Below are 11,174 nucleotides of genomic sequence, written 5' to 3'. Positions count from 1 at the left end.
AGAGGCATTAGTTTTACCCTCCACAGATTATTGAGGCCATGCTGACAAGAGTGAGGGTAGCTTCTCAGTACAATGGGGACCAAAACTGTCAAATTGCAAGGCAGACAAAGCATGAGGAGAAAAACGAGACCGTTTTCTTGCAGGTTTGAGCCTCCAGCTGTAAACCCCTCTCCACTGGTGTTTCTTCATTGAAGAAAATAAACTTGTGTGTTGGAGAGGCAGGGAAGGGAGTGGTGACTTCAGTATTCACATCCTCTGAGGAACTTCAGCAGACATTGAGGCAAGAGGGAGAGCCCCAGGTCAGCCAGGAAGGATCCAGGATTGAGAGGAGCAGGGGTAGAGACCCCCAAGTGGTGGGAGGAAGGCTTCCTACCAAAGACCTTTAATGCCATCCCACCGCAGCCTGGCAGAGGGAGTTTGCCTTGCAAAGCATGCATGCTGCAGATGGGATGCCTAAGTAATGCTGTGACTGAGTTGGTCTGCCCACACTATAGGGAAACATTTCTGGGCAGTGACAGCAGGTGATGCAAATGCTGTCATCACTCTTCATTGTTTTTGCTGCAGCCGTTGCAACCAAGAACAGAGCCATGTTGTGTCCTGTGCAAGGAGAGCAGCAGACAGGAGGTCTGGGGTGGAGGGCACGGAGGAGGTAACGCTGTAGGACGCTCAGGGAGAAAAGCTTTGGGCAGAAAGCGGTGTGCTAAATAGTGAAAGAGCCCCGGGCAGGAGTGACTGGTGGGAGGGAGGTGCAGGGGGAGAGGCTGTAGGAGCACCGGCTGGAGCAGATAGCTGTTTGGTGTGGGGTGGAGGAAGGTGCTGAACAGACTTTGTTGGGTGCCTGTGGGGTGGCTCTGGACAGAGGTCCTGAGGACAGTTAGCTCCTGGGGCTCCCCAGAAAGCCACAGGCACTGCTCAGGAGGAGCTCTGTGCCGTGTCTCATCCAGCCTCGCCCCTTTCTCCCCAGGATGGGAGGGGACACGATGGGGCCCATCCATTCCCAATAACCTCTCTCCCTTCCCAGCTGGATTGTCACCTCCCCGCTTCTCTGCGGTTCCCCTCCAGGTAAGAGCAGCGTGTCCTGGTGCCCCCAGGGCAGGGCTGGTGGTTTCTGAAGGCAGATCCAGGTGCAGCAAGGATGAGAGCAGGGATCCGACCAGAGGACAGCTCCAGCTGGCTCCTTCCCCACGTGCAACAGTCCTGGCCCTGGCGGCTCCCAAGACTGCCCCTTTCAGGGGTGCTCCTCTCTGCAGTTTAGCTTATAGATGGCAGTGCCCCAGAAATCTCCTACTTTTTCCTGGGAGCCTCAGGAGGCACAGACCTAGGAGAGAGTTCCAGGAAATAGGCTTATTTGTTACCGTCTGGATTAATCCTCCCAAAAATGACATTTACCCAGGGCTGGGATAGAACTCTCTAAACCCAGATGCCAGAGTAGATTTGGCTTGCTTGGAATCAGAAAAATACTCAGCACTGGAGGTGCTCTTTGTTGTATTTCCCTTGTTCTCTGTGGATTTCCTCTTTCTGCCTTAGCTGTGGGCTTTCGGTAGTGCTGGGGCCCTCCAGGCAGACGGTCAGGAAGGATGAAGAGCTGCATAGTTTCTCTAATTGAAAACCAAGGCACGCTCCCCTGTCTGTACCCCAGCAAGGCTCAGAGGCAGAGGGAAAGTCCTGCTTCCGCAGGAGCGAGATGGCGTCAGTTTTCCTTAGCCAAACGGCTTGAGGATAACTGCAACAGGGCTGGACGTTGCCCCTGGGAGCTGTGGTGGGGATTCAATAGAGAAGCAGTGTTTCAAAAGAAGCTCTCGGCAGGCTGGATCTTGTCCTGATCGAGACCATTCGTATCTTGGCTTTTGGGGATCAGCGGCAGCCAGACTGCCCAGCCTTCTCAGGGGATCGGTTGTTATCTTTCAACCCGCGTGCCTTCCCCAGGCTCAGCTGACTCCCGTGTCCATCTGTTGGGCTCTGACCTCTTGGGCCATGGTGCTGCAGGATCCCTGCTCCTGGCGGGGGCCGCGTCGTTCCCGGGAGAGGTGAGTGAGCCTGGGAAGGGAAGGGATGGCCAAGGGACAGCCGAGGTCCTTACAGCCAGCCTCTCCGTTTTGCGAAGGAAGCAGCCGGAGGAGCGTGTATCTTCCTTGCTGTCCCACCCAACAGTCTCCCACAGACCCTGGCAGAGGCCCAGCAATTGCTGTCCTTGGATTTCCCCATCCTGCTTTAAATGCCTTGGTTTATTGCTGCTCTTGGCACCTCCTGGGCTCTGCCTCCTGCCAAGGCTTGTTCAGAGAGCTCCCAAAGCCAGCTCTGCCCAGGCTCCCAGAGCTTTTCTGGAGCAGGGAAATGCAGAAAGGCAGCTCTAGGTGTCATTCCTGCCCAGGGCAGCACAACTTCTGGTGATCCTAAGAGCCTTTCTCACGTTTTCTCCCTGCCTAGCACCTAGTTTTCTGGCAAATGGCACCTCACAAGGGAAGGCCACGTGCAGAGGAGCAGGGCTGCGGTGAGCCCGGCTGCCACGTGAGCACCACAAGAAGGGGGAGATATCTTGGCAGGGGGGTGGGGAAGCAAAGCTCATTAGCTTTTTGGCACTCATTTTGGGGAATTAATTTTTAGAAATCCTTTTGCCTCAGGCGGGAGGTGCAGGCGGTTCCTTCCACTGAACTGTACCGCTCGCTTGGGGGATCCCAGCGCTGCTCCTCCACCGAGGGAAACAGGCACGCATCTACACATACATGGGCACGTGTATGCCTGCGATACTCTGCCTCATACTAGGAGCTAGTACAAGAAAAAAAAAATTACAGACGTCTGCAAAGAGGCAGTGACTGACCTCTGGCAAAGCGTTTGCTTGGATAAAAGAAGAAAGAGGAAACCATTTACCAAGCTGGCTTTGGGTGCAAGAACCAAACTCCATGGGTGGGCCTGGAACCTCCATGCAGACTGTGAGGAGTAGGCTTGATGTGTGGGACCTGCAGCAGAAGACATCTTGCATGAGGAGATACGGAAATTTCCAAATAGTGGCTGTGCTTCCAAGGTGAATGGTCTTGGGTGACTGAAAAAAAGCTGCTTCGAGAGCAGCAGGATTTGTATAGCTTCTAGAGATTTTTACAGATTTTTGTCGTTATTTCCAGATACACTTCAGGGGAGTAAGCTACCTTGTCTGTCACCACAAAGTCCCCTCAGTACTGCTGGCTTCTGCCTGTCCCCTCACTATTGCCTGCCAGGGGCAGCACGTGCTTTGGGGTGTTGGCTGCCAATATGTGTGCCCCAGATCAAAGAGAACAAATAACAGCAGGTTTTCTCTCTGAGGAGGCATTAATTTGACTCTCTTCTTCCTAGCTTATCTTTCAAATAGAAAAAAGATATTTAAATATATTTATCCCTTTGGCAACCTGAGTAGCGTGTTCTCGGGAGGGAGGGTTAGGTGGATAGATGGATAGATAATACTGTTGTGTAAGCTTTGTGTCCTCAGAAAATCAGAAAAAAATGGTTTTTATTTTCTAAGAGGACACATTCCATTAGATTTTCAAGCCAAGATTTCATCTCATTGGAGGAAGCTGAGATAACAGCAATTAGTAATTATAACCAATAATGCCTTTCTTTGGTCAAATGTCACTGCTGCTGGTGGGTTCTCCATGAGCTGTGCTTTCAGATACCAGTAAGAAAAAAACTAAGTTCCCTTCTGTAACGGTGGCCTCAGAAATCGATGTGCAGCCAGGTGCCACCACCAACTACAAGACCCACAGCAGTGATCCAGGAGTTTCTGACTGAGGCGGCCCCCAGGTGTGCCACCATCTCTTGTTCTGGGGCCAAGGGTAGCTGCAAGACACTGGCAGGAGGGGAAGCAGTGGAAAGGCAGCTCCAGAAGCACCGTGGATGTGGCCCTGTGAAGGAGTTGAGGGAGCACTTCTGGGACTGAGGGAAACAACTTGGAGAGATGCACAGAGAGCCCCCTCGCCCAGCTCCGTGTAATGAACAGGGTTGTTATCAGAGGTCTGAGTGTCCGAAACGATTCTTTGGGGTCTCAAACTGCCAGGAAGGCTGTACCTACCAATAACACCTGAACAGTGGTGCTCTGTGGTTCCTGGTGTGCTTTGGGCCTGATGACAGACCTCTGTAGAGCGATCCCTCTAAAGACAGGAGTAGAATTAGGGGTTTTAAGAGCGACATTTCATGCTCTGGTACCAACAGAAGTACCTGAGCACTGCAGAGAGGCAAAAGGGTCGGGGTGGGGAGGCAAAGCAAAAGACAAGAATGTGGTTGTGCTTAAAAAAAAAAAAACAACACTTTGAAATGAAAAATCTAAAAGGATGGAGAGCATGGACCAAGGCAAACGTTGAACGACCCCCACTCCTGCCCTTGGGACTGCCTGTGGCCATCGCACTGCTGAACACGCTCCTCAGGCAAATGTGCCGAGGGGCCCGGCCAGCACGGCTGGGCAGTGTGGGTAGCTGCACCGGGAGACCTACAGAAAAGACACTGAAGGTAGTCCTGGCCTCTGCCATTTCAGCTGATGTTTCTGGAGTTTGGCCCTCTCTGCCACATTAGGTGCCACCTTCTGCATGCCACCCACTTACGGCCAGCGTAAGTTGACTGTAGCTGGTTGAGTCTGTGAGAAAGTGTGCTGTTAAGGGCTGGCTGGGCTTCTGAGTGATGGAGTAGAGCTGCTGAGACCTCCACTAACATGAGATTACAATAATAATAAATAATGATCTGATCCGATAACAGTGCAGCCAGCACAAATGATGCAATCTGCGGTCCTGCCTGCAGCTTTCCAGAGCCAACATTTCAACTCCATTCACTAAAGCAGCTCAAGCACTCTCCATGGGGGGGATGCAAGGGCAGACGGACACTCCCCACTGCTATGGCTCTACTCCATTGTACGGTTTCTGCTTCCCTGGGGCTCAAAGTCAGGGCAGTGTGGATGCATCCTGCTAGTGATGTTACCCAAGCTCCTCTCCTGGGTGGGAGCTCATTTTTCAGGGATTATGAATCAAGAAGGACACACAGTGTTGGCAGGAGACTTTGTGGACATGGCAAACACAAGATGAGGTAGGCACTCTCAGATCTCTAGACAAGAACTTACAGATGTCCATTGCTAATAATTTAAAATGCTAAGTGACAATTTAGATGATCTTTATGGTTCCTTCCAACCCAAACCATTCTATGATTCTGTGAATTTCCTCTCAATTAACTTCTTCATTTTCTGAAGCCATAAATGTCAGTCAATTGCTGCAGCAGCTGCTGTGAAGTCCTTGGGTTCCTCCAGACAGGCGGTCAGATGTTTGTTCAGCTTTCAGGACAAGTTTGAGCCTGGGGCAAAACCAGGAGGTCCAGCTGCACCTGGCATTGGGCAGCTACCACATTCCCAGCCACTTTACCTTGCCATCATTTGATGGGAAGCAGACCTAGGCATATGTGATGGTAGCTCTCCCAAACGTTAATGATGCCTGGTGGGATTGAGTGGCCCTACTCTGCTTGCTTTGCCCAGACAGAATGGACCAGAAGATTTCAGGAAAGGCCACGGACCTCCTGGCTGGCAGGCTGTGCTTCAGGAGGGAGAGATGCAATCGTTTCTTTGCTCCCAGCAGTCAGAACGCACTGACCATCTGTAGGGTCTGTCTGCTGGCTCCAGCTTGGTGGGTGGAGGACACCGTAACAGCCTGGGGTTAGGAGGAGACTATTCTCCCTGAATGGCTTCACCACGATGGTTATCACTGGCTGTTTTCTTACATTCTCTCTGGGGAATGGGGGGGAGAAAACCACACGGAAAATCCCAAGAGGTGGTAATGAAGTTGTTTCATAATTAAGAAGTCTACCAAAGCATCTACTGTGTGACTTCTGAGCCTGATTAGATTGGGATCTAGGTCATGAAACTTCCCCAGCTAATCTGAAATTCCCAACCACTCAACCTGGCTAGGTAATTCTTTCTTTTTGGTTTCTACTGGGTTAAATCAAATGCATTTCCTTATGGGACCAAACACCATGCTATTGGGAGTGAGCAAAACCCTATCACTTTTTAAGACTCTGAATGCTGGGCCAGTGAAGCGCTTCACTTCAGGCACAAGAAGAGTACTAATGACTTCGCTCAGGCTACTTTCATGCTTAGAGCCACAGACGGTTTTGCTGGGCTGTCCCTGACAGCTGGGGCTCACAGCCCAGTGTAGGAATACCAGGTTCCCATCAACTCACACTGGCACTGTAAGGCTGAGCCTGGCAAAACACACAGGAGCAAACTGAGAAATAAGGGCACTTCTGTTCTGATTATCACACCCAGCAAAAGAGAAGACCCTGGCTCATGTAAGATGCTCCTTCCCATGCCAGATCCCAACAAAGAAGATCAGAACCTTTATCCTCCTGTCTCCAATCCATCCCTTCATGCTAAAAACTTCACTAACAGGAGAGGAGGGGCTTTGCATGCTCAAGATCTTACTTAACCAGCCGTTATCAGAGTATTTGCAGGGTGCATGAACTCTCTTGCCTTACATCACTGCTCCCAGAGGAGTCAGTTGGCTTTCTGATAAAACTCTGTGCCACTTAGGAAGAGAAATTCTGCATTTTGGGGATGATGCACACCTGATAAGAAAGATGCCTTACGCCGTTATCTATATTGCCTTAGGAGGGGCACGCAGTAAGCGTTGCATCATATACAAATACTGTCTCTGTCTGCATCTCAGAGAGCTGGAAAGTTAGCAGGCAGATGCAGACAGCGCGTGTATCTCCACGGGGCAGCCTGCGCAGCTCAGAGCTCCTCAGAGCCTCCCAAGAGCCCTTCAGAGGATCCCTTTTCCGTGGCGTTTGCAGCCAAGGTCTACCCCTGACAGCCTGCGCACTTCCCCCCCCCGACCCCAGTGCGTGTATTTGTTATAACACCTTGGGAAGGAAAAGGGTGCTGGCTTTGCAAAGTTAGATAACTGGCCCAGTTCTTTGCTGCCGGATTGGCTGGGAGAGGCCCTGTAAAACCACGCTGGCCAGCCGCCCGGCCCAGCCCTGCGAGGCTGCAAGCTATTTCCACAATTGGACACTTCAGAGCGGGAGAGGGGGAGGTGAAGACAGCCGGGCAAACTGCATCCCTGCCAGGCTGCGTCCCTTCCTCCTCGTTTTTTCTCAGCCGGAGTAGTTTGGCAAGCCCGCTCCGGGTGCCTCCGAGCCCTTCTCGCAACGCCCAGGCGAGTGGGGTGTAGCGTTGGCGGCCAGGCACCTGGCCCTCCCTTAGCCGTGCTAGCGCAGTCCCAGGACAGGACATGTCAAGCTGCAACAGCCCCGGGGGCCCCGCTGCCCTGGACTTTCCAGAAGTCCTGAAGTCCCTGCTGGAGTACTCCTTACCCTGGACCAACAAGATGACAGGTAGGATTGAGGGGATGCGTGCTGGGGGTTCTGTTTTGATTTCTCCTTCCCCTCCTGAAGTTGCAAGGCGAGAGGGGGGCAGAAGATCTTGTTTGCTGCAAGCCCTTCAAGGGTGTGTTTCACCCAAGTGTCTAGGTCGGACGGGGGGTTCTGGCACCGAGCGTGTTGTGCAGCTAGAAGGAAAAACGGCAGCAATGGATTGATTACAAAATCAGTCAAGAGCGCTGAGCTCCTGATCCTTTTAATCTCTGTGCTCAGCTACTTCTTGGAAACCCGCAAAGCTTTGTGCACAGAGGAGGCTTGGGCACAAATCTCCATGTTCACATAGGAGCAACTTCCAGGATTGCCATCCAGATTGTCCCACGGTTAATAACTGCTGAGGCTCCAGAGATTGCCTCTTCCCAGATGCAGACTGTTCAGGGAGCCCGGCCTGTGTGGAGCAGGCTGACTCTGTGCAAACTTTGTGTTAGATGCTGCAGTTGTTTATCAGTGGAAAGCTGGGGTAGGGAATACAGAAAATGTTGTGTTTTCTTTGCAAGAGCACTTCTCTACTCCTAGGCTTTCCCACTCTCTGCATAGCATCCTAGAAAACAAACGGAAAGGACCCAGGAGATTATTTACCCTGGGCTTCTGCTGTGCTGAACACTTCACTCTTGCTGGACTGATCACTTTTCTGTTGCTGGGCGTGCTCCAAGTGCCCATCGCACAACTCGGGGACTCTGGTTTTCGATAGGATGCCACATGCCCTTGGCAAGCTGCTTTTTGGTTGTTGTCTTTTAACGTTTGCTGCCGAGTGCTGGGGAGGTTTGTGGGAACACCTCAGCTCAACAAGCTCATGCCTAGGCACGAGTGAGCTGAACTTACAAAAACAAACATGCACGGAGCTCGCTCTTCTGCAGGGAGTTGCTACCAGGACACGCAGATGGTTCTGCAGTCTTGAGGGGCAGCGTGATCCAGGAGGTGGGAGCAGAAAAGCCAGATGCACATTGTGGCATGGGATCCTGCTCTCGCTCCAGCGTCAACCAGAGAAAATGCTGCTGCTCCAGCAGTAAGGCAGGAAAGGCAGCTGCCTACACCTGCTGGGATACAGGGAGCCCTGTGGCACCTGCACGGCTCCCTGTGGGAAAGGGGTTAATAGGGCAAGGGGAGCTGCCTTACCCCCCAAGGCACTCATTTTGTCATATTGTTCCTGCTGGTGCCACCTGTGAGCTGGCTCTCTTCTTTGCTGAGACTTTGCCTGCTAACTGGTGTGTTTACATATCGTACAGTATGAAGCTGCGTGTGGAGACCAGGGCATGTTTTCCGAGCTGACTGATACCCAGGTAGAAAGTGGACCTAGCTGGGAGGAGGCAGTAACGGCCAAGGGAGGCTCACGTGGTGCTGAGCCTTGCTGTGGCTAAGCTGAAGTTTGGCTGCCTCTCTGGGATCTCTGATCTCCACAGCCAAGTGGATTGAATTAATCCAATGGCGGAGTGCTGGCAAGATTTATCTGTTTGGCAAGAGTTGGAGTGGGAGGTAGAGGGGAGATCAATGATTTGTAGAGGGAATCATTTAGTCTTAACTCAGTGTGGCTTATTTGGCAGCTGAGGGTGCTGTTTTGTGGCAGCGTTCTTCCTCAGCCCCAGGACCACCCTGCCTCTCAGCAGCACCTCCTGAAACTCTTAGAATTGTCCTTATTATGCCGCCTCCCTCCCCAGGCCAGTGTTCCCATCATGGCCCTCTTCCCACAGAGCTCAGTTCTCTCCTTCTGGGTCTCCATACCCACACACCACTTGTCTGGATTTGCTGGGTCTCAGGCCTCTGTCTGAAATGTGTTCTGCTATTCAAACCTCCCAGCGGGGCTTGCTGTACGTGTCCCCCCCACTCTGTGCCTAGCGCTGGGCTGCTTCTCGCTTGTCTCCCTGCTACATCAGAGCTGGGCTGTTCTGCATCATCTGGCCCTGACAAGACTCCCAGCAGTAACAGCCAAGGCTGCTGCATTCCTCTCCTCACATCTCCTTGTCCTCCTCTCTTCCTTCTCGGCTGCAGAGCAGAAGAGAAATTGTAAAAATCCAGGCAGGTCCCAGCTTAACCAAGAAGGTACAGCTGATGGTGCAGTGCCCACTTTCTGCTGGCAGTGGCTTGAGCCCCTAATCCCCAGAGGTGGTGAGGAAAAGCTCTCTCGGAGCAGCCTGCCTCCCTCCTAGCTGGCAGGGCAGAGCTGATGCCCGAGCAGGGAGATGTGAGAGAACCCACAGGAATGCTCCCCAGGAACTCCCTCCCTCCCTCCTGCCTGCGGGCCGGGCAGCTAACAGTGTATACAAGCTAAACCCTCTCCAAGCAAAGTCACAACCCAGTGGTGGTGCAGAACAAACCTTAGCACAGTGGAGTGTGGGTGGAAATGCGCTGGAGGAAGAACATGGTCCATCTAAAGGGAAAAGCCCTGGGGTAAAGGCTGGTGAGTGGTTTTAATTACCTCCATTCATATGGATGTTACCCAGCAAAGCGGTTGCCATTGAGATCTGCAGGGGGGATGCATGCAGAGCAGAGCCTGTTCCTTGAAGGAGCGCTGTACAGTACTGAGACACAGCATCATCCCCTGGGGCCTCCAGCATCAACAACAATGGAACAAAGGGACCATAAGAGCCGTAACTGAATGGGAAGCCTGCAGCCTGCCCGCTTTGGCTACATCCCCTCACCCCGTTCCTAGAAGCTGCTCCTTCCCGGCCTCACTAGGTTGTGTTCTCTGTCTACCACCAGCTCTTCCCCAGGCAAAAGCATCGCTGCGAGCCCGCTGCCCCTTGCCGAGCTGTGTGTGCCGCCTCTCTCATGTGTGGTCCGACATCTGTTTCATTGCCCCGTGTGAAGTGGCATCTCCCTTTCACGCATGTGCTTTTTCCTTCTGCCGGCTGAGCTTGGCAAGGCAGAGGGAGTCCGTGGAGGGCAACTAGCAGCCCTGGAGCACGCTGGGCAGCAGAGCATGACCTGTTCTGCCTGCTTCTTGCAGCTGGATTTATCAGCCTTGATAAATGATGTATTAACTTGCACTGTTCCAGCCTGTATTAACAAGGTGGCCCTTGCAAGCTCCCCGTCGGGCAGCATGTGTGCAGGAGTTGCATCAGGAGTCCCACCCCTGTTCCCTGTGAAGGAGGGAGCAGATTCTGCCTCCCAGCCTACACAAAAGAAATAGCCAGCAGGTAGGGCAGCTAGCTGCCTGTCTGCCCAGGTTGGCTGGAGACATCCCCGGGTCCTCGTCGCAGTAGGCATCTACCTCATGCGACTTCCAATCCGTTCCTTTTCCTGGGGCGCGTGGAGAGGAACTCGGAACTGATTTTGTGTCACAAAGACCATCAGGGTTTATTAGCCAGGGTCAGGTCAAATTGTGCCTTGCCACTGAAATGAAATGTCTGAGGTTTGTGGAAGGGCAGCTGAACCAAGCAGATGCCCAAGTGTCTAGCTGGGAAGATGTCCCTTTTCTGCTGGCACTGAGGGGGAACATCTCCGCCCTGGCACCTGTGGCTCTGTTGGGTGCGGATGGGGCCATCGCAGGGAGGTTGTGCACCCTTTGCTTTTCCCCGCTTGCGGTGCTATGCGGTAGGTTTGCTGCGGCCGGCCCTTCTGCGGCAAGAGGCAGCAACTGCTGACAGGAGAAGCCCGTGGCTGTAGCGTCTGTCACTTCTGCGAGCTTATTCATTCTGCAGGAGAAGCTCCTCAGTATCTGCCTCCGCTCTCGGGAATGAACTTGGCAACATTTGCTCCCTTTGTGTGTTCAGAAGCTTAAATCCCAGCACGGCATCCCTGTTGCTGGACGGGGAGTGGGGGGGCTGGCTGGGGAATCACAAGGATTTCCTGTGGGCCCG

General features: G+C 52.9%; 1 protein-coding gene across 2 annotated transcripts in view; it reads left to right on the top strand.

Annotated features, from left to right (window-relative positions):
* The first annotated feature begins 7,023 nt into the window (after positions 1-7,023).
* The window catches only part of TEF (thyrotrophic embryonic factor), a 15,661-nt gene continuing 11,510 nt past the window's right edge, over positions 7,024-11,174 (top strand). For both annotated transcript variants that reach the window (XM_010561348.1, XM_010561433.1), the window contains exon 1: positions 7,024-7,335. In XM_010561348.1, coding sequence (XP_010559650.1) covers positions 7,233-7,335 — 103 coding nt within the window. In that variant the 5' untranslated portion in view covers positions 7,024-7,232. The remainder of the gene's footprint in view (positions 7,336-11,174) is intronic.

Source organism: Haliaeetus leucocephalus, unplaced genomic scaffold (assembly GCF_000737465.1).
Source record: "Haliaeetus leucocephalus isolate CR32 unplaced genomic scaffold, Haliaeetus_leucocephalus-4.0 Scaffold0, whole genome shotgun sequence".
Taxonomy (NCBI): domain Eukaryota; kingdom Metazoa; phylum Chordata; class Aves; order Accipitriformes; family Accipitridae; genus Haliaeetus; species Haliaeetus leucocephalus.
The sequence above is the reverse complement of the archived record's forward strand: the minus strand, read 5'-3'. Positions and strand labels throughout refer to the sequence as shown.